General features: G+C 49.0%; 1 protein-coding gene across 8 annotated transcripts in view; it reads left to right on the top strand.

Annotated features, from left to right (window-relative positions):
• The window catches only part of LOC6499650 (homeobox protein prospero), a 66,205-nt gene that overhangs the window by 24,002 nt on the left and 14,393 nt on the right, over positions 1-27,810 (top strand). For 5 of the 8 annotated variants that reach the window (XM_044715146.1, XM_044715145.1, XM_044715148.1 and 2 more), the window contains exons 3-5: positions 17,124-17,168; positions 18,258-24,364; positions 25,042-25,224. In XM_044715146.1, the coding sequence (XP_044571081.1) occupies positions 19,170-24,364; positions 25,042-25,224 (5,378 nt within the window). In that variant the 5' untranslated portion in view covers positions 17,124-17,168; positions 18,258-19,169. The remainder of the gene's footprint in view (positions 1-17,123; positions 17,169-18,257; positions 24,365-25,041; positions 25,225-27,810) is intronic. The other 3 variants (XM_044715154.1, XM_044715157.1, XM_032453615.2) reach the window with 3 other exon arrangements.

Genomic DNA, 27,810 nt, shown 5'->3' with positions numbered 1-27,810 from the left:
AGAATTCAATCCCAAAGACAGGTCTGAGACAATCTCCGCAGAGAGCGAGAGAAGCCATGGGAAGAGCGAAGAGCGTCTTCTTGCCATCTTGCTGCTCCTCTCCTTGCTCTTCCTCCATTACCTGCTCTTCCTCGGTCTCAGTCTCACGCTCTTACTCAGTCGCTCGCCTTTCTTCGCTTTCCACTCATTCGCTGAAGGTCGTTTCCTTGAGCGTTTCTTGAAGGCGTGACGTCACCGCTGTGACGTAGTAACTGCGAAGGGGAATGGCATCGCACCACAACAATGGCTTCGGCTCGTCTTCGGTTTTGCGGCGAATTTGCTATCGAGCATTGGACACAGATACAGATACAGTAACGTCTTCGGCTGGTCTGGCATTGGTGTGGGTTTTCTTGTGCGGTGGTTGGAATGGAAGTTCCCCATTCGTCGTCGGCCGAAAGTATCTCATCAAGTGTAGGAGTAGCCGACCGACCGGAGTATTGGTTGAGCACCAATAAGAACCTTCTTGGCCGATAAACACAAAGCACCCGACGTCACAATGCCGCCCCAACCCCTCCAGTCTGTTACTGGCCTCTTGCCACCCCCGACACCCATCCGATTACTGGCTATGATTAAAAAAGTCACAACCACAACAAATAATACAAGTACCAGTAATAATAAAATGCATTTCTTTTGGGCCGCAAACATTTCTTTCTGCCTTTCATCGCTTTGGCCGAAACGGACGAAAGAAATGAAAATTATAATGACAAAGTAGGCGACGACGAACGGGGCCGTAGACGGCGCTCCGCCCGATGATTATAATAACAGTTTCTCTCTGATTTCTCCTCGATTCCCGATTCCCATGCCGCCCTCCTTGAAGGCAGGACATTGCTTAATTAAAAAGCTTTCGGCCGTTCTTTGAGATTGCGAGCTGGAAATGGGATTGGTAAGAAGGAGATGATGAGGTTGGGAGGTCGATTTAAAAATAGAAGAAAAATAGACCGCAATAGGCCACAATATGAGGTGGCTTGTGCTCACCTCGACATTGGAACTGATGTATGCAGGGGAAGGCCCAAATTGCAGCCAAGTCAAGAGGCATTTGCATATTAAGTAATTGGATGAGCCGCTTCTTCTGTGAGCTTCAAAGACAAGTAGGCCAAAGTGACATGTTAATGGGTAAGCGGGTACTTCGGCATGCAACCGATAAGGCGGCTGACTTGGGGAACAGTATCTGACAGATAGATACACGTGGCACGCACACCAGCTGACGGCGCACCACGGCAGTTGCTAATAATGCCACAATGAGGCAGCCAGACAAATCACAGTTGGCCAGGAGAGGACACGCGCCACCTGACCGGGATGCAGTTTCCATCCCGACCAAAAAAAGAAAGAAAGCAGCCCGTCTTCGGCAATATTTGATCGTGCTGAATGCGGAAAAACAGATTGCAACTGCAGCTGACTTCGATGCCCCCGACAAAAGGATACAGGGCAAACAAAGCAGCCACAGGATATGCGATACAGGCACTTTTGCACATTGCCCTCGATGAGTTATGGACGCCTCCAACTTCTCCAAAGAAGACAGCATCTTGACAGACAGACTTTTCGGGAATGAATATGCGGGTGCATATCGATTTCGTAGCCTTGAGGCCGTGATCTGCATTTTTGCGTTCATGCCGCATCGCATCTTGCCGCATCGGGAAAGGTGCAAAATGCAACGAAAGGACGAACGTGCTGCAAATTGTGTGCGGCGACTTAGGAACTTAATTGGGTTTACGTTTCATTGGCGACGAACCGAAATGTCGATATTCAATACCAAGGACTATAAACCGCATTCAGCTGCCTCTGGGCTAAATACACAAATTAACCCATTCAAACAAGGACAGGACAAGGACGAGGAGCCAGGAGTCTGGAAAGGAGTCCTTGGAAAGTGTCAAATCCAGGCTCCGATCAAAAACCAAACAATGGCCATCCAAATGAGGGAAATGCATCGAGCGACCCAGCGGACAATAAAGGAAGAATCACAATTTTCAGCTGCCATCGCCTAGAAGGGGTGAGGGAAAAGTCTCTGTTTTTCATCAAGAAAACGAGTGATTTTCTCACAGTTTTCGCTGGCAGTTTTGTCAATCATTTGTCGGCCACTTCAGCCCTTTGGTCCTGCCAAATCCTTTGCACTTACTTTGCATGGCAGGACGAAAGGCTGTTAGATCGTTCCTTCATTCATCCATTCAGCAAACCATTCATCCCCAGCCCCTTTCACGGCTCTACCTGCCTTTGTGAAAGAGTTTTCCTTTCGATTCGGTCGCAGTTTCCACTGTTTCAATTCTTTTTCTGCCCCTGCCTCCCTGTCTATCGTTTTGTTATATTTTTGCATAGTTTTCGGCTTTGTTCCTTCCCGGGAGGACTGCTTAGGGATAAACAATATTAGCTGACTGAAGGATTTGCATTCCACACGGCATTGTTCCGATGTCGGCCCGAAGAATTGTCAATAATATTTTGCTCATGCGGCACTTCCCTCTATCCCATACCCTGATGCGACACTTCGCCCACATAGGGAATAGATAATGATGGAACTAATCCCTTGCTCCTCATCTTGGCTTGGCTTGGATTGGCCTAATTGAAAAGCAGGAGAGCACCAGTGGGCTCAGAAATAGAATGCATTTCGGCATCGCAATTCAGAAATCTGAAATCTGCATAAATGCAAGTGCATCATCTCATCTCTGTTGGTTGATGCACTGAGAGAAATAGGGGATTAGGTATTTCTTAATAAATATTTCTTGATTAATTTTTCTGATTTCTTGATGTTTGGATTAAATTCTTTTGGGTTCAAATAACTATAATAGGTCTATAACCCACAGATATCTTACTAAACTATGCCATATAGACGTATTTTTTTATCCCTCAGTGTAGACACATCCTGCCAGTGGGGAAGGATACAAGGGGACAGCTTATTAGCAAAGATTGTCAGTCAGCCGCCGCACAACAACGGCAGCAACAACAGAAATTGATTACCAAATGTGCACGGCTTTCGAGTGGTTTTAGGTCCTGCGGAAAATGCGGCTAGGAAGTGGGCGGCAGGACAGGGCGACTGGGTGGCTGGGTGGCAGGATAGGCTGGCTAATAAGCACAAAAATCCACATAGAGCAGCAATTCCTTTTAATTGAAAATCTCTCACTCGCGTTTCAGCTGCCGAGTGATTCGCCGCCTCCCGCGTTTCCCAATTTTCTGCTCTTGTATACTTTTTTGTTGTTTCATTTTCGCAATTTCTTTGCGGCTGCAGTGCGTTTAGTTGATAGAGGAGGCGTGGCAGCGACACAGGGCACGATGGGAGGGGCTGGGGCGTGGCTGCAGCACCGAATGCATTCAATATTGCATTTTTTTTCCTCCGACAACATGCAAGGATAATAAGGACTTTAGCAGGCTTGCGACTTTTTTGTTATCCTCTTTTTTTGTTTGTTTTTTGAATCCCTTTTTTTTGGACTGATTGACTTGCGAACACTCCGCTTAACCCCTCCTCGGCGCCGGTTTGCCTGGCTCCTTCCCTGGCAAAAGTTGATTGCAGCAAGGACTTGCGCCCGAAAATTGCATTGGATGCATTTGCTGGGCAAACAAACTGGGGCCAAATCCTGTATCCTGAAACAGGAACAGAGCCGCTGCCGAATCCGAAACAAGAGTCATGAAAAAAGTTTCTGCCACCGGCGTCTCATCCTCGTAAGAACCTCGTGCTGCATGTGCAACGCATATTAGCCGAGTTGTTATGCCCCTGAGTCCTGCGGCCTGAGCTTCGAGTCCTGTGCCATCCTGGCCCGTGCATTGTCCTTCTGGTCGAGCGCCTTTTCTCATACCTCGCGGTGTTCTGTTTCTGTTTTTTTTTGTATTTTTCGTTTTTTTCTGCGGCTGCCTTTTGTTTGATTTGTGAAATTGCAATATGCTGGCAGTCTGACTCGGTTCGTCTCCGGTCCTTCTGAGGATAAACCCCATCTCACCACCCTCCTTCAACTCGCAGGATGACTGCAGTTAGACTGCAGTGGCATTGCAACTGATTCTTGGTACGAGATTCCCACTTTTTGGGGACAGTAAGTGGTACAATAGAGAAAATAGAGTTTATTTTTGTTGCTAAATCCTAAAGAATTATTTGACACACATTTTTAAATCCTTGTTTCCAAACATGACTTTTTTCCAATTAAATTGTTTGAAATTATTTTTTGGTCAAGTGATTTTTGGAATGTTAATTCGGCAACCCTCCCTGGCAGTGCAATAATTTACTTCTTCAAGTGACAGATTATCCCCATAAATATTTTAATTTGATTCATTTGCAACCCCACTCGGAGTTCAACCCCCCAAAGCGCAGCACCCCGCCCCTGATCAGGTTGATGTCCGGTTTCCTGCCCTGCTGCCACACCCACCGATGCCTTTTAACTCGAGTGCGTTTTTCATCATCAACAGGAGCCAGCAGCAGCAGCAGCAGTAGCAGCCTCCTGCCCCATTCCCTGGGCCAGATTTCCGTTTAGGTCCGGCCGCAGTGGAAAGTCTTGAGGCTACGCCGGAGACCCTTCAGCCGGCCGAACAGCAGCGCCAAAATGCACTGGACGTTGGTCACGACGCGGAGCAGAAATCAAACAATCAAACAAAATGAAATCGCCGGCCTGGGTCGGCCTTTCTCCATGGTTTTTTGCTCCCTTTTTGCTGCTCGCGAGTTTTTGTTGGCTTTGTTCTGCTGCTGCTTTTGTGCACACGCCCCCTCAAAGTCCAGTTCTGCAGTCATCAAGTTTTGGCCTCCCCTCCACAGTTCTTCCACGGTTTTATTATTTTTTTTTGCCGAGCCCCCTCCTGCTGGCGGGCTTCCGGCTGCCCATGCTTCTTTGGCATGTCTTCGCATCCGTTGCATTCACTTTTGCCGGCCGGCCGTCCATCTTGCCCCATTGCTGCTGCCGCGGCTACAGCCGCTGCAGCCAGACGAAGGAGCCACCCTTCGAGCCAGTCCCACCCCCAAAAAGCTCTACTGACTGTTGACTTCACCTGCCTCCCACCCGGCCGCTCCCTCCCCCACTCTATATATTTTATTTTTAATTAATTAATGCGAATGCAAAGTACAATTTCTACAAGGAAAACTTGTTTTGCAACTCGCAGGCAACCCTTTTGGGCGCAGCCTCCAGAATCTCCAACTGCGGCCCTGCAACCCCAACGGCTCTAAATGCACATGAAAAAAATATTACTTTTATTATGCCGTTTTATTGAAGCTATACTAACTTAAGTTACTAACTAAAGTATAGAATATTTTTAATTTATTTATTTCTTACTTTATAGGATTACTTTACTTAGGATTTTAAGATAATATATCTACTATAAACCCATCAAATTTTACCAACCACTATTCACTAGTCACCCATTTTTCCATGTGGCATGGCAAGTTGCCGGCTGTGGCGCCTCCAAATATGCACCGAGAGCGGTGTGTGGCAGCCAGTGAAGAAATGCAGTTAATTTACTCAGAAGTAGCAGCGAATTGCAGCGGCGAAAGAGGCTTGAAGTGGGGAGGGAAGTGCTTCAAGGAGGCCGGGGGGGGCAGGGCGGCCTGAAGAAAATTGCTGCTGCAGAAAGTTGCTGCTGCAGTTTCTTTTGTTTTTGTGTGCACGCCGTAATGTATGCAACATAATTTTTGCGCTCTTAGCTGCCACTGCCGCTGGATGAATTTTTGTTAGTACCCGTACTTGTGAGGGAAGCAGGACGAAACCGGCGCGGAGGAGTTGTGCCTAGTTGGGATATATGCAGTCACCTCCTTTCAGGCATAACTGAGATGTATGTGTATGTGTGTGTGTGTGTGAGTGTATCTGTGTGTGTGGGGAGCATTTCTGAGGTAGTTCTGGCGCAGTTGAAAAACTTTGCATTGCAAGGTGAAGAGTGCTGGCAGGGAAAACGAAAAAAAAATGAGGAAAAAATCCTTATAGAACTCGTTCTCCAGGTTTTTTGCTCTTCGGTTTTTAATTTTTTTCATTTTTGGGCCGGTGGAAAATGTAGCAAAAGTTATTTCTTCACGGTTTGCCAGGACTCTTAATGAAATACTCGTATCTGCATGCAGGACTCTCTGAATATGTGTGTGCAGTTGGCAGCAAAGTGGTCTCCACGGGTTACTTAATAGGCAGGCTGGAACAACTCACCTGGCTGCGAGTAACTGCGAGTCCTTAAAGCCGAAATGGGGAGGTCCTGAATGGAGCCTTTAGTTCGAGAGCTGGCAACGAATTTTGCGCCGTGGTGCAATGGGCGACAGTTCAGCGACACACTGGTTACTGCCTCAAAAGCCTCAAAAGGAGGCTGCTGCATCTTTCAATCTCTGACTTTTGCGACTCTGCCCCCTGCATCCTGTACCCTCCACCTTCCTTCCAAATGCAAATAGACAGCCCTGGCTCCACCTTGAGCAAAGTAGGATAAAAAGAAAATGCAGCAAAAACCAAGCTGCAGGGCTATAGGGAGGCAGAGGGCAGGGAGCAAGGGGGACACACTGCAGACGACACATTTTAATGATGCATGCAACAGTAAACTGCAATCAGATATGCGCACATCGTTAGTCTTCAGCATCAGCCGCCGTTTGTTGATTATCTTAGAATGGAAAGCGAGGCAAGAAAGATAACCCATACGCCCCGTGTGCTTGCCGCATTGCATGGAAATTTATTTGCCGAGCAAATAGACTGCACTCGCTTGCCGTGTGTGTCCTGTGGCAAGAAGTTCTCGCTCCTTGGCCTCCAACCACCGAGGCGGTTACCATCCCTAAGGAAAGGATCACCGGAGCAAAAGAAATAGGTACCGAGGGCGGGTCCTAGGACCCGGGACCAGGGACCTGGGGACCGACAGAGGAAACCCCTAACGGAGGCACTTTTTTATGCAACTTCTTCAGCTCGAGTGGTTTCCCAAGTTGACGTTTCAAATGTCAATTGTGTGCTTAACTGCATTCTTTTGACGTCTCCGTCGACATCCTTGCTGGCTTTCCTTATTTGCCCGAGAGTGTTTGGGTGAGAGTCTGGTCCTGAGTAGGGCAGCCCGTCTCGAGCCCAGTTACGTTCCCATTCCCAGGTCTTTGTCTAATTTTGGTTTCTTTTTGTTGCAAATTGCGGCCTAAGCGGAGAGGCATGGGGTGGAAAGGTGTGGAGAAGTCACCTGGTTCCTGGAGATCGTCCAACGGGAAGAACACTTACAGAAATTTGAATTTCCTTTTAAGAAATTATTAAACTGGTTTTATTTTTTATATATATTGTAAGGGTATTTTTAATTTTATAATAATAATACCATTCAGATTTCAATTAACAAGATAAACAAATCAAAAATGCTTGGTTTTATTATAAAAATGATTCATTGAATTTACTTCTTCAAGTCAAAAGATTTAATTGATTTTTCGAGTTTTTTGGGTCATAATTTTTTGTTCCTTATGGATAGAAACTGAAGGAAAATATTTTAAGGACTATACCACATAATCCAATCTATAATAAGCAACATCCCATTATTCTAATACACCCCACTCCCTTCACTTCATCCAGGGTATGCGTAATTTCTTTTCTTTGGCTTTCACTTTGTTTGAGGAACGTTGCAGTGACTTTTGCCAAGTCGCTGGGAAAATATGCCGCATTCACAGCCACACACACAGACACTCACAGTGAGAGCACACACCAGGGGCACCAGGAACACACACTCGCACAGAGTCAGCGAGTCAGACTGCAATCTTGCCTTCAATTAAGCTTTGACAAGTGCATTGCACACAGGAGCTGGGAAAGGAGTGAGGCCCGGATTGAGACAAGCAGAAGAAGTCGCAGCAGGAGCAGCAGGATGCCACAAAGCGCATAAATATGAATGAAGGTAGCGGCCAAAGGTGGCCTGGGGTGGCAGGAGGAAAGGATGATGGACTCCTTGCCGTAAAACTGGCCAAAAAGAAAGAAACGCAAAAAAAAAAAGAATATATAAATAAACAGAAAAAGACTGAAGCCGGCCAAAGAGGCCCAGAAGAAGGAAACGCAAATAAATGAATTGCACTTTTCCTTTGCTCGAATTTTCTTCTGGCGCCCATTTCAATGGGGGGCCGAATGCTCAATGGCTGTGGAAAAACTTTGCATATTGTGTTTATTCTATGCCCGGAGAGATAAAGAGCTCCAAGCCAACCAGGTGGAAGTCGGGAAGGATTCAGTCTTTAATTAAGCGGGTCCAAGTCGCAGCATTATGCTTAGATAATGGCAAGGCCATGGCGGCTACCCCAGCAACTACAGCGAGATACAGATACAGATAGAGCTAGACCTAGAGATATAAAATGCAAATTATGCGGGGAATTGTGTGCTCATTAATTAAAATTGAACGACATTGAGGGAAGGTGGCGAGAACTGAGCAAAAACTAAAGATTCCAAAGCCCCAGCAGCATCATTAGGGCAGAATTCTCACTCCCCATCCCATTTTCAGGGCTCTCTTACTGTCCACGCCACTGCACTTTGAGGTGAACACTCAAAAGTTTCGAGACGGGGGCAAGAGTAATGGTTAGCCGTCGAAATATATATTTTTTACATATATTACAACCCACTGGGGTCTGAGTCAAAATGCAAATCTTGCAGATTTTTAATTTCTTTTCAACGAAAATTTTATTTTCTGTTTGCATTTCTTGTTGTTCGCCCAGGAGCTTGCCAGGAGCAAGCAACCCTTTATTATTTGCCAGCCTGCCAAGGATGCCGGCCCTCATCCCGCCTTGCGGATTCCAGATGCCTTGCTGCTTTTAAGCTTCATTATTATGTATTATAGATTCATATTATGCACTTTTTAATTTTTTTTGTCTGCAAAAGAGACTCTCCAGACCGACAGCCAAAAAGTAATGCGTTTTGCCTTGACAGGAAATAGGAAAATGGAGCTGAGAAGCAAATGGACTTTTTAATACACTTTCCCCAAGGAATGCCATTAGAAATTCTTCTTATTTTTTAACTTATTTTATTATACATAGATTTGGGTAATTTTTTAAAGAAATATTTAATTTGTTATATTATATTTATTAAATATTCAAAATCCCTTCATTGTTAGGGCATTTATTAAAAAGGTTTCTTGGTCTGAGGCCGCCTGCTGCAGTCAGGACTCGAATGTCCTTGGCCGGGCCACCCTTTTCGACTCGACCTGCGGCAGTGTGGGTTGTCTTCTGGTTGCATTGCCACAAGTTGCTGCTCGAGATTCGTGCCCCAGCCCACGAGGTCCTTCGAATCCGTTCCTTGTTCTTGTGCAGTGCCTTTCAAGACTTTTTCGCCCGCCTTCCTTGGCTACATTTGCCGCTTTTTGGGGTTGCATCTGCGAGATACATTCGCGTAATGAATTCGGCCCGAGGGTGGCGACAATGAACTTGCCTGCATTCGCTGCCCATGCCCCGGCCCCGAAAAACCTACTAGGGCGTTGACATGTCGAGGAAAAGTATTCCGAAAATTACTTGCAAGGAGAACTTCACGCTTTGCTTGCCAGCAAGGCTGGCCCGGCCAGCCATGTCCTGGCCCCGACAGGAAGAGGGAGGAAAAGCGACCGGCCAGCTGGGAACCAAACCTGCCGATTCATGTAAAGCTATTCCACAAGATCCCGGACGGAAAGCGCCTTGAAGCAGAACCAATGCTGCAAAAGGAAAAAATTTCCATTTGCATGGCGAGGGTGATCGCTTTTCACACGGTTCTGCTGCTGCTGCTGGAGGAGGAAAGGCAATAATTTTTAATAATTTCCTTTTGCTTTAAATAGTTTTTCCTTTGGCAAGCAAACAAATTCCCACCGCAGCGGACAATTGAAGTGTTAGATGCAAAGACACAATTGCCCGCAAGTGGCTGCACCACAGATACAGATACAGATACAGATACAGATACGCGCAAGATAACTTGATTGCACTAATTTGACTGGAGCAGCACCCGAAGAGTGCATTTGTACATCTGTTGTTCCCATGGCTAGATAGTTTCATAGTTCCGCATTCGACAATTGGTCCGGTTCCTTCTTTGGCTGCTGCAGTTGGGCAGTCGATCCCGAAGTCAACTGGTCTGCTGGGGGTTGCTTCAATCAACTTCTGACAAGAAGTGTTAAATCTGCACCGCAGAGTGTCCGCAATTGCAGGCTGGAGGCTAGAGGCTGGAGGCTGCTTTATTAGAATATCCGGCAGCTTAGGCCGCAGACAGCTTGTCTGCGCTGGCCTGCTCTGGTCCACATTGTCATAATTCATAAATCAACTAATTCTGAAGTCGTACAGAAACAAATAGCCCCCACTGCCCGAAATCTGTGAATTCAGCTCAAAAAGTTCTCAGGCAGGGGCCACATCCAGATGTGGCCGTGGCAGGGGTACTGGCAAGAAGAAACAATTAAAGGGTTTCGAGTTGCCTTAATGAACCGCAGCCGGACAAAAGGTCAAGTCGCCGGCTGAAAGACAAGACCATCAGCGACAAACAAAGGCCCAGAGGCTCAGGCTGAAGCCGAGGCCCATACCAAAAACCGAAAGGCAAACAAAGGTGGGGCCGAGATACAGAAAACGAAAGGGAGAATTACGAGAAAAAACGTCACGGCGGTTGCCTGCACTTCCTGGCAAGGAAACGACAATGCCAAGGTAAAGGAGACAGCGAAGACGCCGCCAGGGTTTCAATTACCGGGCGAAAGATTTCCCAAAAACCCAGCTCCAAGAGATGAGGCCTTCACTCGCCTGGTGAGTGACCTCCCTTAATTGAGCGTGAAGCGATGTGCTGCAGTGACACCTTTCTTTCGATTGGCATTATGACATGGACATCGCTCAACATCGAAATGGATATGGATATGGACATGTGGATATGGACAACCCCCTAAGACAGGAGACAGGCCGACCGACCGGCCGACCGACCAGTCGGACGGTAATGAACATTAATGTTCGTATTGTGTAATGTCGCGACTTTAATGTAAAGTGCAATGAAGCAATGCAAGGCCATCCGCGGGTGCAGTGGGGGATGGTGGCAGTGCATCCACCGGATGCGCTCATTAAGTGTTGCAGCCTTTGACTTGCGGACCCGAAACGCAAGAACCGCGAGCTCCGATGCACCGTGCCCCGAACTGGAACTGGACGCAGCTACGAGCTGAGTTATGATGCCAGCTGACGAGCTGTCAGAAGAGTCATCCACCCAGAGAGGGACTGTGCCAGCAAGTGGTTGTTAAGTCTGATTCACGACTCGGTTCGGAAATCAGCGCCCAGCCCTCATTTCATATCATTTTTATATTTTATATCCATTGGGTAGCACGTGTTCCCCTTTCCCCTTTATCCATCTGCCTCCTATGCCCCCTGTGCCCCCTTTGATCTGACCAGAGGCCACTCAACTGGTATTTCTTTTTGTTTTCACCTCCTTCGCTGGCGGAGGTCATAATGCAAAACCATTTTCCACAAATTTAATTTCATTAATGTCCCTGCCGGCTGTAATCCTTCCTTCTGACTTCCTTTCACCGCTCTCTTGGACTCCTGTGCTCCTCTGGCGGCCCTTCAAAGTTCTTCAAATGTCAAGCGGAGCAGTGCAGGATTCTCCGGCAACTAAATTATCATAATGAATCCGACTGGGCGACTACTTGAGTTCTGTTTGCCGGGGAACTCGACTCGGTTAAGCGCTCGGCTGGGCTCTTACCTCTTGGCCGGCTCTATTCCTAACGATTTTTTAATTGAAACTGTCACTTGTCGAGGAGCCACCTCCTCCTCGGAGGTAGGAGGATGAAGAAAGCCCCCATTTTGACATCTCGGACGGGGACTCGGACAACCGCAACTGTCATTGATTTTCTGCAAGAACGCTGACTCCTCCTCTCCAGCTGAAGTAGTTGCCGTTGCAATTACCGAGGAATAAAATGAACAGGGAGCTGCCTGCCGCACAGCCATCAAATCGTTTTGAAAAGATTTCCAAGAATTTTATCTCCGATGCATAAATCAACAATTGTCTCTACACTCCATTGTTTGATCAAGAAAATCTTTTTCATTTCATCCAAACTGGCAAAGGATTTTAATGTACAGGAGGAGCTGGAGATGGAGCTGGAGAAGGAGGAGCTGTTGGACAAACAATGGGGAATTGAATTTTATGCTTTACAAGATTTTATTGCGGCTTTTTGACTCAACGCCTCCCAGTCACTTCAGTCTTCCAGTCATTCCCCAATGAAAACGAATCGCAGTTCGCCTTTATTAGCTGCAAATTTCATTATTCAGGGCAATTTGCCTCGGAGACGCCTCGAAAAACTTGCTCGATAGTTGCTGTGACTGCCTGACTGCCCTGCCTTTCGTTTCATTGTAAATTGAATTAAATACAATCAATTTGTTGATACGCAGATGAGTTTAAATAAATTTAGCCCGAGATTGGGGCGAGCCAGGAGGCACTGATGATGAGTCAGGCCTTTTAATGTCCGTACCCCGGACTCCGGGTCCCATGTTAGTCACTCCGGCGGGGCAAACGACACCAGAGGGCCATCCAAGGCTCTGGACATGCAATCAGAGACACCTCCGGACCACCTCCCCTTTAATTTCTCTTTTAAAATGAAACACAGAAAGGAAAGGAGTACAAGATTCGTAACTGGCGATAGGAGAAGCCGTAGAGCTGGGGGAGCCGGGAGCGGGTACAACCTCTAATTATCTTAAGGCATGACATGAAGTCATTTCTCCGGCCGGATATACGTATTCTATTAATGCTCACTGCCCCACTGAAATTGAAACTTCAAATATTTGTCCGCAGACCTCAAGGACTCGCGGCCAGGACTCTGACATGTGTGGGTAATTTCCTTAATAACCGCCAGCCTATCGCATTAACATATCTCGCATTTGTCATAAAAATAAGTCAACCAACGGCACCACCCCCTCCTTCCCGAGCTGGCGGTCTCCGAGGAGGAGGCGTTTTGTCAAGGAAGGAAGGAACTGGGCCCCCGCAGGTGGAATGTGGATATGGGCGGCTTAGGTTGGGTAAAGAAAGCCAGTGGAAGGAAGTGTTTATGTCCGTTAAGCGCCCAGCTCATATGCGTCTCGTAATGACCCCGACTAAATGGACACATTACGCGCCGGACACACGAAAAATTGAATTATTCAAGCGACTTTGGAGGCGTCGCATTTGTTGGCATTGCGTGCCAAAGTTTTGATAGCCTGGCCCCAGAAGCTTCCACTCCCACTTGCCACTAATGTGTACAAGTTGGTTAAGAAAAATACGTTACAAAGGTGGGCGGAGGAGTTATAGTTTTTAATGGTGCCTTCAAGTTCCACTCAGATGACTTCAAGACTTCGTTTATGCTTCGTGCTCGCCCAGCACACGCCAGACCCAGGACACCCAGCCCATGCCGTGCCCGACCCCGAGCCCCTGCCACCCTGAAAAGTAACTATGAAGAAGCCTGAACCCTGGACTGTAACGGCCGAGGATCGACGACAGTTGGTTTCCCAGAGCGTCTTCAAGACGTTGCGAGTGGGGGGTGAGTTCAGGGAAGCGAGTCCGGGCGCAAGACATCTGCCAGCTGCATTCTCTGATTGCAACCTTAATAATTTGTAAATAGGGAAAGCCATAACCAGGAGGGTTACCGGTTAAGTGCCACGCACCAAAACGGATGTAGGGGAAATCACTGAATTGGGACTGAATCGGAAACTTTGAACGCCTGCCGGGACTGTACACTGAAATTGGTTTGGAAGCGAGTGCAAAAAGCACTTACGATTAAGAGCCAGCGGAGTAGTGGAGGTGGAGCTGGAGCTGGAGCTGGGTGGCGGGCAGGAGGCAAGTATCATTTGGCTAACGCTTGAAATTGGCTTCGTGACGCTTATCTCGATCAATAAATAATATACGAGCTATGCGAGACAGAGACGGGGCCACACAAGATAGATACACGAACGACATCGGGGCAGAAAACAAAAAGTATCTGGCAGATACATTTGAGTAATTTGCGTCGTTAGTGCCGGAAAGAGAGGCAAAATAATAATAATAAAAGAAAGTGCGCTTGATTACAATGAAAATGTTTTTAATGCCAGTACCCCTGGCCAGTGCCTCGCCACCTCCCAGCCCTCCCAGCCCAACGCCAGAGAAAGATATCTGCATAGATAGGCCAAAGCTAAAGGACACACGTTAGGCATGCATTTCGCCCAATACCACCATGTTTTTTCTTCCTTTTATTTTTTCGTTGCGATATTAAAAGCGCGATAAGCCCAGGACACGAAGGTGGCGGGGGTGGTGCAGCGAGTGGGTGGCAGATGCAGGTGCTGGCGACCAGGCGACCAGGCGACCAGGTAGGACAAAAGCCCAGTGCAGCGAAAAGGAAAAGCCTCAAAGTCGAACGAGCGCCGGCCACTGTCCAAACAAAAGTCTGAAAAATGAGCAGTGGGAGCCGACTTGGCCACATATGGCCATTTTCTGGCTGCCATTGCGTGCCTGGCCCGTATCCGTATCCGTATCTGTATCTGTATTCTAGTCTATATATATGCTATATGTTTGTGTGCCTGTGCTATCTAATCAAGCGCTGAAAGACAATAAAAGCCAACAACGCAGCCACGACAAACAACGACCACAAAATGTGCTTATGTCTGAAAACAACGAGCAGGACAAGACAGAATGGGTTGAGTAGAGACTAAAAGGATACCCCTAGAAATTAAAAACTTTTACACAAATTAAGCTATTAGGCTTTGGAAGTGTATTTCAAGAATATGTTACAAATATACATACTTATAGAAACTTGATTTAAACTTTCACCAAATTTTATTATTTTTTGTAGTATATTTTTTCCCAAGAATTTAATCATATTTAGCTAATAAATAGTATAGAGTGTCATATAATATAGAATGATTATACCCTATCATATTCCTGATTTCCATTTGAATCCCAGCAACCTACTTCGAAATAGAAAAGTGCCACGGGAAAACCTCTACCAGCTCCACTCGAAAGTATCGCTCGGATGTCGTATCTACACCGCCATATGGCGACCAAACGCCGATATCTGTGAGAGTGTTTTCATGTACTACAGTACAAGTACTATCTGTATCTTATCTGGCAGTTAGGGGCTCAGCCAAGGAGCGTTCTACTGCCCCTTCTGCTCCTCCAGCTGCACATCCTCCCCCCAAAAAAAAAACTGGCCATAACAATAACCGAGGCTGGGCTGACATCATAATAATTCCAGTTTACTGCATTGCAATCCTCCGGCAGAAGGACCTTTTGGCAAGTTCGTTGCAAAACTTTTCGCATAAAACCCCGACTGTTTGAGACAGCAGTACGGAGAAGGCGGAGAAGGACATTTTCTTTCAGGACAATTCAGCAGCCTCACAAAGTTGCCGCTGTTGCTGCTGCCAATTCTCGTGGAAACGACTGCCAGCAAACTTTGCAGCAGCATAATTTTAATGTGTTTGTGGCAGCAGGATTAGAGCTGGGTCTCCTTCCTCCTGCCAACCCATCTCCCAACTACCAATAACTGCAACTGCAATGGCAATGAATGCCAAAAGCAAGCAAAAACACTGTTTCGACGACTTTGGCATAAATAGGAATAGTTCCGGAATCCGGATCAGGTAGAAATCGTTTCCTCCAACCGGCTGGATGGATGTCAACGGCAGCCACCACCGGAGCACGCCCCTTGGTTCCGTCTGCCCGAGTACCGAGTGCCGAGTGCCTCTCTTCCTTTTGGTCATCACCCCACCTTCCTCCGATTCCTGCAGCTCCCCCCACCGGATCGCCGCACGCGCATTGAGCCATAGAGCCATAGAGTGAGTCCAGGTGTGCTCCGGTGATCGTTCTTCACTTCGCTCGTGACTGCCGTACGTTCCATACACTGGGAGAATAATTGAGGAGTATTAGGATTTAAAACCTCTAATAAGTTTGTTGAGGTTTTTTAAATGAATTATCAAAATATTTGAAGGATTAAAAGATCTATCTTAGTAGTCTTATTTTTGATCAGCTACTTCGAGTATTTTCTTCGAGTGTATTGCGACTCCCTTTTGAAGACTAACTTCATTTGAGATCATCAGCTGTTAGGATCATTTCCTTCCGCATCCGATTTTCGGATAGGGGCTGCAGATTCTGACTCGGTTTCGCATTATTCTTGCTTTACGATTTCCTCCGCCATTTAAACACCATTCGAATCTGGGGACCCTGTGTCTGTTTAATCTAGAATAATGGATCTCTGAAGCGAAATCATAAAGTTCTAATTGCCACTAGTCGGGTTTTTGGGACAGTTTTTGCTTTTAACGGATTTTAGAGTCACTTGACCGTAACAACACGCTGCCTAGCCACCTCACCCCACCCGCCTATTTATGAGATGTGGTGGCGGGACAAAGCATATTTTAATGATGACACCCGACCACCAGAAAGAGAGGGGCCCAAAGCGACAGACAAAGACAGAGGATGAAACTCGAAAACACATGGCCGTGCCACACTTCGTTCGTTTGTGCGACGAGTAGTGCGACATTACCGTGTGCCGCGATCTGTGAAGGCACATTCCAAAGCACACTTTGAGATACACATGCCCAGCACCCCCAACCCTTATCATCCCCTCGCCTCACCTTGCCCCACCCCCTCGTCACCGCCCCATCCCTCATGAAGAGCGCATGCAAAGTACCAAGCCAGCCAGGCCAAGTCGGCCAGCGAAGCCAGCGTTTTTCAGTCCAAACATGAACGGAAAATGTGTTAAGGTCGTAATTATCTGCGCTGCTGTTTCGTTGGGTCGTCGTGGGCTCGTAGGTGGAAGTTCGCCTCAGCTGGCAACTTTCTTTGCTCCTTGGTTCCTTTCTTCTGTTTTAGAATAGGGATAGCACCATATGGCCCTCCTCCAACCCTCGGCGGGGTTGAAGGGCCTATTGATAAGGCGCTCATAGAAGTCCGGGCCTAGACCCTAAGTGCATTGAACTTGTGAGTGCCAACTGTCTTACTCGGCCATTAAAAAGTGTCTAAGGAAAGCGTTTCTCAAAAGAAAAGGTTCTAAACACGACAAGACAATTATGTAGTTTCCTTGGACTATAATGTTTGGGCACGTGGGTGCCATTAGGAGATATTATCTTAAGTAATTAAGCTAAAAATGTTAATCCCAATATTTGTGGAAATATTTACAAACACAATAGAAGAAAAATCTCAACAATATAGGAGACAATTTTGTACCATATACTATTAGTTCTATAAGTTTGTACTTAGTTAAGAACATCCTGCCAGATTTTAACCAAAAACTGTATCTTTTCTTTCCAGGAGGATCTATGATGGACGACAGAGAGAAATAACGCTTTGTTTGTGGTAAATTTGAAAACTCTAATATCTCTAACGATCTGCAATGCAATGGAATTTATCGTCCCTCCCTATATCCTACCTCCTATCCAGACCCAAGCCCAACTTGACAAGTCCTGTATATAGGGGTGGCTATGCCTCTCCCTTGCCTTTGCTTCCCTTCTTCACCCTCCTCTGTTTTAATTCTTGTCCCACCGAGTTGTCCTTGCAAGCTGCAGGCTTGAGGCAAGTACAGTTGCCGAAATGGAACCAGGAACCAAACCCTCACCGCCTGGGAGGGTGGCTTCTGTTGACATTGACTTGGTCCTACGGGCTGGAGTCCTTATGCATTCCAATGCACTCGCAGTTGCAATCGTATAATGAAATAAAAATTGAAGGGTCTGGGTCTGGGTCTGGGTCTGGGCCTGGTCTCTGGAAGTGGAAAACCCAAGGGGAGGATTCTGTTGGATTCTTGGAAAATGCAGATGGCCCCTCGTAGACACAAGCGATTAAATGTGATACAGGCCTAGTAGGGCATGTGATCGATAGTCGATGGTTTGACGCATTTGGCGGTTCCAAAGTTCCCTTATTGATTATTTCGAGTGCTTACGCATTCAGTCCACGGCCATATGCAAAGTATCTATGTATCTGCGGCTCGGCTGGTGCCTGTATCTGTATCTGAAAGTAAGTCAAACTTGTTTATCAGCGAAAACGGAGTGACTTATCTTTATTTGTTGAAAGGGGGCGGGTAGTATACCGCCCTCAACCCCGCCAACACACACACACACACACACCCACCAACATACACTTAGTCATCCAACAGATATAAGCTCAAGTGGAGAAATTAGATAAAAACCTGTGTCTAGAGGGTGGGATTCTGCTGAATTAGAGCCACCCTCCACCACCCTTGAGCCAGCAGCCCTCTGAGCAGCCACCCCTTGGGCAGCCCCAAACCGAGCACCAATCAAGTGGCCACCCAAACCAGAAGCTTTCGGCCAGCCACTTTTACTTTTCGTTTAAACATCAAACACCCCTCCTCCGACCATATCCCCACCAAATCCTCCCTTCCATTTAAGCATCTAGCAGATATCTGACTTATGCCTACCATTCATTTTACAGAAAAGATTTTTTGAGCGCAAGCAAGGATTATTAAACGAATACCAAACTAAAACCAAACCAACTAAAGCCCCAAAACGACAAAAAAATAAATAAAAAATCGACGAAAAAAAAACGAAATAAAAATTAAAGATACATCTCGAACTCTTTCGCAAGTTTTTGAGCCAAAAACCAAAAATAAAAAAACAAGGAAAGCATCGAAAACATTTTTGGAAAGCTACCAGAAAAATCAAAGCGAAGAGAAGCAACAAACTGGAAGGGAAAACAGAAGAAGACCAGCGAGGAAATACAAATCAAATCTAAATAAAATTAAATGCAAAGGACATTCGCATGTGTGTGGTGGTGGAAAGAAAATTCAAAACAAAATTCACAATTAGAAAACGGAGAAAAAAACGTAGAAAACGCAGACGCAAAATCAAAGCAGAGAGTGCCAGCCAAGAATTTTGAACTTTGAACATTTCGACCAAAAAAGTTGAGCGATAGCAAAATTTCAACGTTTGGCGCAACAGCAACAACAACAAGCAAGGACATCAAGGATTGCAGGAGCGAAAGGTTTTGAAGGCGCAACACACATCGATATACCTTCATACATACCACTAGGACTTGAACACTTGGAATAAGAATCAGTACCGGATAGGGATACGGGCGCATCTGGAGCTAACATATTTGAGAAGAAATTTGCCTAGATTTGCCAGGACCTTAATCACACAAGCACACTTCGCGGCGAATTCGGCCACTGGAGAGAAGGGAACAAAAAGAAAGCCGAGCAGGGGAAATTCCGGGGAGAGGCCAGCCAATCCGGGAAAGTCGAGTCGTTGTCGAGGGGAAAAGGCAAGGCAGCAGTAGAGCAGAGAGAGAGAAAGCTGAGCGAGAAGGGAGAGAGCTGCTGCTGCTGCTGCTGGTGGACATCATCTTATGATGTCATCAGAGGAGTACGAGGCGGACTGTTTTGGTTTGTACAGCGATGAGAACAACGTGCTGCTGAAGGCGACTGGAGAACAGCCGGAGCACCAGATAACAGCCCCAAGCACCAAGCAGCAACAGTCGCCGCCGCAACAGCAACAGCAACAGCAACTGCAACAACCACCGCTAAACGGACATACGACCCCAACACTAATACATCTAACAAACGGCAGCGACATTTTTGCGGCGAATTGCGGCGACACCAATACTAATACTAATACTAATACTAATACCAATACCAACAGCAACAGCAACAACACGGAAGAGCAGGAGAGCAAGAGAGAGCAGCAGCCGTCGAAGCAGCAGGCAAGGCAGCAGGCAGCCCACGACAAGGAAAAGGAGAAAGTTAACGACGACGAGGGCGAGTCTGACGATTCCGACGACGACGTCGTTGTCGTACTCGAAGGTTGCAACAACAGCAACAGCAACAGCAACAGCAGCGCTAGCAGCAGCAGCAACAACAACCATAAGACAGCAACAGCAACGACGGCGACAGCAACGGCAACGGCAACGGCAACGGCCAACAACTGTAATCGTGGCAGTGGCAGCGGCAGCGGCAGCAACATCAGCGGGGGTCTCAGTCGCAGTCATCGAAGCGGCCGGAGTAGTCGGCAAATCAGACAGTCAACGGCCGTCGGCAAGACAACAACGTGCGCGGCTAAAAAATCATCCGGAGTGACTTTAGTTCCGATTCCAGCCAAGAACTCCAACGTCGTAACTTCGATCGGAAGTAACGGAAATAGTAATATCAATAGTAATAGTAATAGTAACGGGAACGGGAACGGAAACGGAAACGCGAGTGCTAAAGTGAATCGTCGTTCGCGCCACACATCCTTGAGCAAAGACAACAGCAGCAGCAATAGCAACAGCAACACTAGCCAAACTAGCAACACCAGCAACACTGCTGGCTTCATGAGTAGCGCTGCCGCGGCTGCTGCGGGTGCCGCTGGTGGAGGAGGAGCCCTGTTCCAACCCCAATCGGCCAGCACGGCCAACACGAGTCCTTCGGGCCTGGGACTGAGCCAAGCGACAATTCCCAGCCACTCGCCCACAAGCAACTCACCGGTTTCGGGTGCCAGTTCCGCGTCGTCCTTGTTGACGGCCGCCTTTGGCAACCTGTTCGGGGGATCCTCGGCCAAGATGCTGAACGAACTGTTCGGCCGCCAAATGAAGCAGGCCCAGGACGCCACCAGTGGCCTGCCCCAAAGCCTGGACAACGCCATGCTGGCCGCCGCCATGGAGACGGCCACCAGTGCCGAGCTATTAATCGGCAGCCTGAGTTCCACGTCCAAATTGTTGCAACAACAGCAGCAGCAGCTCAACAACAATACCGCCACAACAGCAAACACAACGCCGCTGAGCAACGGAACCAATGCCTCCATCTCGCCAGGATCGGCCCACAGCTCCAGCCACTCGCATCACGGTGTCTCGCCGAAGGGAAGTCGACGGGTTTCGGCCTGCAGTGATCGCTCCCTCGACGCCTCGGCAGCCGATGTTGCTGGTGGATCTCCTCCGAGAGCGGCATCCGTGAGTTCTTTGAACGGCGGAGCTAGCAGTGGAGAACAGCAACAGCAACAGCAGTTGCAACACGATCTCGTGGCCCATCATATGCTGCGCAATATCCTGCAGGGTAAGAAGGAGCTCATGCAACTCGATCAGGAACTCCGCACGGCCATGCAACAGCAGCAACAGCAACAGCTCCAGGACAAAGACCAGCTCCACTCCAAGCTCAATAACAACAACAATATATCGGCAGCTGCCAACAATAACAACAACAACACAATGGAGAGCATCAACCTCATCGAGGACTCCGACATGGCGGACATCAAGATCAAGAGCGAGCCCCAGACGGCGCCTGCCCCACAGCAATCGCCGCACGGCAGCAGCCACAGCAGTCACAGCGGGAGCGCCAGTGGCAGCCACAGCAGCCTGGCCAGCGATGGCAGCCTGCGACGCAAGTCCTCGGACTCGCTAGACAGCCACGGCGGCCATGATGAGACCGAGCAGGAGGAGCAAGACCCCAATCGCCAGAGATCCCAGAGCCGTGCTCCGGAGGACCCGCAGCTACCCACCAAGAAAGAAGCTGTGGACGATATGCTGGACGAGGTGGAGCTGATGGGTTTGCACTCGCGGGGATCCGATCTGGAGAGCCTGGCCTCGCCCAGCCACTCGGACATGATGCTGCTGGACAACAGCAAGGACGATGTCCTGGATGACGACGATGACGATGATTGCGTGGAGCAGAAACGCGACCCCTCCACATGCCTTAAGAAACCGGGCATGGACCTCAAGCGGGCCCGCGTTGAGAACATTGTGTCCGGCATGCGATGCAGCCCCTCATCAGGACTCGTCCAAGCTGGCCAGCTCCAGGTAAACGGCTGCAAGAAGCGCAAACTCTACCAGCCCCAGCAACACGCCATGGAGCGATATGTGGCTGCAGCTGCCGGCCTGAACTTCGGCCTCAATCTGCAGAGCATGATGCTCGACCAGGACGACAGCGAGTCTAATGAGCTGGAGTCACCGCAGATCCAGCAGAAGCGCGTGGAGAAGAACGCCCTCAAGTCGCAGCTGCGATCCATGCAGGAGCAGCTCGCCGAGATGCAGCAGAAATACGTGCAGCTGTGCACGCGCATGGAGCAGGAGAGTGAGTGCCAGGAGCTCGATCAGGACCAGGAGCAGGAGCAGGATCAAGAGCCGGAGCCAGAGCAGGAACAGGAGCCGGACAACGGCAGCAGCGACCACATCGAGCTATCGCCATCGCCCACTCTGACCGGCGACGACGATGTGAGTCCCGCCCACAAGGTGGAAGCTCCGGGCTCCAGTTCCCCCTCGCCATCGCCCCTCAAGCCGAAGACGGCGCTGGGCGAGAGCGGAGACTCCGGTGCCAATATGCTGTCCCAGATGATGAGCAAGATGATGTCAGGCAAGCTACACAATCCACTCGTCGGCGTGGGCCATCCTGCCCTGCCGCAAGGATTCCCACCGCTGCTGCAGCACATGGGCGACATGTCGCATGCCGCAGCCATGTACCAGCAGTTCTTCTTCGAGCAGGAGGCGCGCATGGCCAAGGAGGCCGCCGAGCAGCAGCAGCAACAGCAACAGCAGCAACACCAGCAGCAGCAACAACAACAGCAGCAGCAGGAGCAGCAGCGTCGCTTCGAGCAGGAGCAGCAGGAACAGCAGCGGCGAAAGGACGAGCAGCAGCAGCTGCAGCGCCAGCAACAGCACTTGCAACAACTGCAGCAACAGCAGTTGGAGCAGCAGCAACATGCCGCCAATGTCGCCCCGCGACAGCAGCAGATGCACCACCCGGCCCCCGCCCGACTGCCCACTCGAATGGGCGGGGCTGCGGCCCACAGCGCCCTCAAGTCGGAGCTGTCGGAGAAGTTCCAAATGCTGCGCAGCAACAACAATAGCTCCATGATGCGCATGTCCGGCACGGATCTGGAGGGACTCGCCGATGTCCTGAAGTCCGAAATCACCACCTCGCTGTCCGCCTTAGTGGACACCATTGTGACCCGGTTCGTCCACCAACGGCGACTCTTCAGCAAGCAGGCGGACTCCGTGACCGCAGCCGCCGAACAGCTGAACAAGGACCTGCTGCTGGCATCACAGATCCTGGACAGGAAATCGCCGCGCACCAAGGTGGCAGACCGGCCCCAGAACGGACCAACACCCGCATCCCAATCAGGTAATAATGGTTCACTACTCCTAGCTAATAGTCAGATGCCCGCCCAGCCGTCCGCGAATGCGCAGCAGCAGTTGCAGCAGGCTCAGGGATCCCAGCAGCAACAGCAGCAGCCAGGATCGCAACAGCCACAGCCAAGTTCGCAGCAGCAGCAGCAGAATGTGGTGCAGCAACAGCCGCATCCGTTGATGCCGCCCAACTGTCAGCAGCTAATAGCTGCTCCCCGGTTGAATGGGAGCCAGTTGTCCTTCGCCTCGCCCGCGGCTGCTGCAGCGGCTGCCATGGGCCTGCAGATGCACCATGCCGCCGCCGCCGCGGCCATGTCCGCCCAGCAGCAGCAGCAACAACAGCAGCAGCAGCAACAGCAACAACAGCCGGGCGATCCTGGCATGAATACTAATCCGGCTAGCGGGCCAACAAACCCCACTAACAATAGCTTAAGTACCCTTAATATTCCACCTCCTCACATTCGTCCTTCGCCCACAGCGGCTGCCATGTTCCAGGCGCCAAAGACGCCGCAGGGCATGAATCCGGTGGCCGCCGCCGCGCTCTACAACTCGATGACCGGTCCCTTCTGCCTGACGCCCGATCAGCAGGCCCAGCAGCAGCAACAGTCCGCCCAGCAGCAGCAGTCCGTTCAGAATCCGCAACAGAGTGCGCAGCAGACGCAGCAGCAGCTGGAGCAGAACGAGGCTCTCAGCCTGGTGGTGACTCCGAAGAAGAAGCGTCATAAGGTCACAGACACGCGCATCACACCACGCACCGTCAGCAGGATTCTGGCCCAGGACGGCGTAGTCCCACCCAACGGCGGATCCTCGAACGCTCCCCAACAGCAGCAGCAACAACAGCAGCAAAGTGTCCAGCAGCAGCAGCAGCAACAACAGCAACAGGCGGCGAACGGCAACAGCAGCGCCACGCCCGCCCAGAGTCCGACGCGAGGCAGTGGGGGAGTAGCTCCCTACCATCCGCAGCCACCGCCACCACCACCACCCATGATGCCGGTGTCCTTGCCCACTTCGGTGGCTATTCCTAATCCCTCGCTGCACGAGTCCAAGGTCTTCTCGCCGTACTCGCCGTTCTTCAATCCGCACGCAGCCGCTGGCCAGCCCACGGCCGCCCAGTTGCATCAGCACCACCAGCAGCACCACCCGCACCACCAGTCCATGCAACTCTCCTCCAGCCCGCCCGGCAGCTTGGGTGCGCTGATGGATTCGCGCGACTCGCCGCCGCTGCCACACCCGCCGTCGATGCTGCACCCCGCCCTCCTGGCGGCCGCCCACCATGGTGGCTCGCCCGACTACAAGACCTGCCTGCGGGCCGTCATGGACGCCCAGGACCGCCAGTCCGAGTGCAACTCGGCGGACATGCAGTTCGATGGCATGCAGCCTACTATATCCTTTTACAAACAACAACATCAACAAATCGAATCGGAGCAGTCTGCTCTATTGATGATGGTCAAGTGAGTTTCCACCCAGTCCATGGAGTGGGGCAGAGAAAAGAAATGAAGGGGGTAAAGATCGAAGGGGGGACTGAGCCAAAGAAAGCCAAAGCCAAAGTACTTAACCCGACCCGTACCTCGCTTACAAAACGAAACCAATCAAGTGTCTTCTTCAGTTTATTTATTTCCCCAACTAAATTCTTTTATAAAATGTAATCAAAACCTTATTTATTGCCACCCTGGCAGCCCCCTTTGGGGAGCCCTCTTTGAGCTGAGCCCGGTCCTCGTCGTGAGCCCCCAAAGACCCTCAAGTCATCATCATCATCGACTTGGCCTGGCTTGAGTTGCATTTCGCAACAGCCACAGAAATGGAAAAAATCAATGACGAGCAGCCAATCGAAAGAGCTGCACTCATTGGCCTCTTACTAACCCCACCCTCTTGAACCCACTCCCACGGCTCAGCTTTTTCAATCAGGGGCGTAGGTGGTGGGTGGTCTTCACCCTGCACCCAGCACCCTACACCCTGCACTCTGCACCCTTAGACATTCATTATTGGCACTCGAAAGTGCAGCCACGTTAGACGTTGGCAACCCATTCGATTCGAATCTCTGCCCCACACGAACATGGAAATTTGGAAAGACAGTCGACCATCACAGATATCTCATACGTATATACATATATTCCACATAATCTATTAGAAATTGCGAATCCTTGACTCCTTTGCACTCTTCTACATTGACACCGATGCACCTGCGCAAGGCCAAGCTGATGTTCTTCTGGGTGCGCTATCCCAGCTCCGCGGTGCTCAAGATGTACTTCCCGGACATCAAGTTCAACAAGAACAACACAGCACAATTGGTGAAATGGTTCTCGAACTTCCGGTAAGTAGTCCAGTTGGCGATCCAGTAGTTACATTATAATCTAACTTTAAACAGCATTCATATTTATTATTTCGTTAGTCGCATTCAGTTTTCTGTTTTCTTTTCGTAATTTGATGGGGTTAAAGGTTAGGAATAGAATTGGCTGATTGGCCAAAAATTAGAATGCCACCTGTCGAAGCCCTCGACTTCCTCGGCACTCAAGAAGAAGGTGAACATGCAACGCGGCGGCTGTCATTCCGCGACTCCCAACTGTCAGTCCGTGAAATTGCGCAAGAAGTTGCCAAAAAAGTGAACCAAAACGGCGAAGGAAAAACGACAGCTGGCTGTCCGGGCATGGGCATTCCCCGGAACATCGAATCGGGTTGAGACGGGCGGAACAAAAGTGAAGTGTGAGGTAGGCCCGCATGCAGTCGTCGTGATTTGCGCGCCAAATCCGGGCCGCATCTGTCCGCCCCGGACAACAAAAAAAAAAATCAAATACCCAGAGCGTGGCACAAGGTCTCACCTGGATTTATCGTCCAACCCTCCAAGTCCGTAGCAGCTTAGCAGCTGCCCGTCTCGAAGACATGCGCAACGTCTTAAGGAATTGTCCTCGAGACACCCTAAGAAATACCCCTAGGTTCGGGGTTTCCAATTCCTACCTGCGCACTGCGCACACCATCAGGACAAAAGACAACAAATCATGGCCCGGCACGCTCGGGGTTTGTTTTCAGCCAGTTGTAGTTTGCCGGAATTTCTTGTGGCATCTTTTGTCGAAGGGGATTTCTTGGGGTTGAAGGAAAAAAAGGATTTCGATTCCAATTCTGATTCCTTTTCCGTTTCTTTCGTAAAGTTAAACAAACCCTACTTTGCATGGGAATCGCGACAGCATCTTGTCTTCTCGGGCGGTCTTCTTGGGCGGAGAGGTTAAAATGGGTGGGAATATTTTTTGATTTCTGGCGAAACGGGTTCTTGATTGTTTATTTCCTTTTCATAGTTTCTTAGTTTTTCTAGGGGTAGCTATTATGGTGTAACGGTTTTCAGTTCCTTTTCAGTTTCGTAATGATTTCGCTTGCTTTTGTTCCTCATTTAGCGGCGTGGGGAAATGCTTTCCCATACAGCCGTTCTCCCTCAAAATTAAACCAGGAAATGAATACTTGTAACAGCTTTTATGATGCTCTCTCTTAGCCACTAGTTAATATTATGAGTTTCCCACACAAGCACAAATAGACACCCAAACTCACACACACATTCAGATACTGGCCGGAGTGCTCTAATAACATGTTGCTCTAAGTGGGCACTTAAGAAAAATGCAGAAGCTGAAGGATGCGCAGGATGAGCTGCCACTCGAGTGAAGCCTGGAGAGTCAAGTGTGAAAATAGCGAAGAGCCTGGCCAAGAAACTTGCGGCTGGCATATTAAAATGTGTTGCCTATTTAAGGGGGCGCGCCCCCATCACACACCCACACACCAACACATATGCATAAATTCTTCCACTTGCCACCACACACGGGCGGTGTGTGTTGGCTAATTAACAAAAGTGGCTTTTGTGCGAGGTCCTCAAGCCAGCCACTTATATAATTGCATTAGCTGCAGTAACTTCTTTTTGTGCTCGCCAAAATGCAAATAATGAGAAGAAAGCGGCTAAAGGACATGCATTCACATTCACATTCACATTCACATCCACACACGCAGACACTCAGACTCCTGGCGGGCTAATTAGTTTGTTTGCCAGGATACATTCAACGGGTTTCTTTGGCAGCTTTTCATGGCGGCAGCTACTTGAGAGTTTCAAGCACAATGGCCAGGGCCCTACTGGCAAAAAGGCGCTCAAGGATACAGCCATACACCCTCATACATATAGCCACTCTTAGTCATTTTTTATTTTCTCACATCTCCCGCTGTTCTTTTTCTGTGTTTTGTTTCTCATCGAGCCGTTCTTTCGTTATTTTTGAGGTTAAGTGTCCTTTTGGCGCTTAGAGAAGCTTCCCGCTCTCACCCTTTCCCCTCCTTCCCTTTTTGGCCAAACGCGTGAAAAGATCTTGCTGACAACAACAACAACAACAAGTGCATTTTTATGAACACACACACACACAGAGACACACATACATAGGCACAAAGATATAGAGACAGCCACCGATACACGCTCCATTCTGTATGTATATAGACCGTATATGACTTATACAGTTGCTTATATAAGTATATAGATGCCAATTACTTCATTAATGTATGAGGTAGAGATGTCTGCATATGTGTGGGTGAGTATGTGTGAGCTTATTAATAAACATTCTACTCGTTCGTATCCGTATTCGTAATCGTATTCGTAACCGTAATCGTTAACGTAACCGTATCCGTAATCGTAATCGCATCGGCACTTCTGAAGGTGCAGCGAAGGAGGCGACACACACAAGCACACTCACACACACACATATACAACATATCTGCCCATACAGGAAAAAAAACATGAATTCCACACACTCACACATGCAGAACAAGCGAGGGAAAGAGAGAGAGAGAGAGTGAGTGAGAGTGGGAGATGCAAGCACTTGACAAAGCAACGCCTGCCTGCCTTTCAACAAGTGTTTTGCGAGGTGGGAGGTCCACCCAC

Source organism: Drosophila ananassae, chromosome 2L (assembly GCF_017639315.1).
Source record: "Drosophila ananassae strain 14024-0371.13 chromosome 2L, ASM1763931v2, whole genome shotgun sequence".
In the NCBI taxonomy this organism is placed as follows: Eukaryota; Metazoa; Arthropoda; class Insecta; order Diptera; family Drosophilidae; genus Drosophila; species Drosophila ananassae.
Note: the sequence above shows the minus strand (reverse complement) of the source record. Positions and strands in the feature narration are given on the sequence as shown.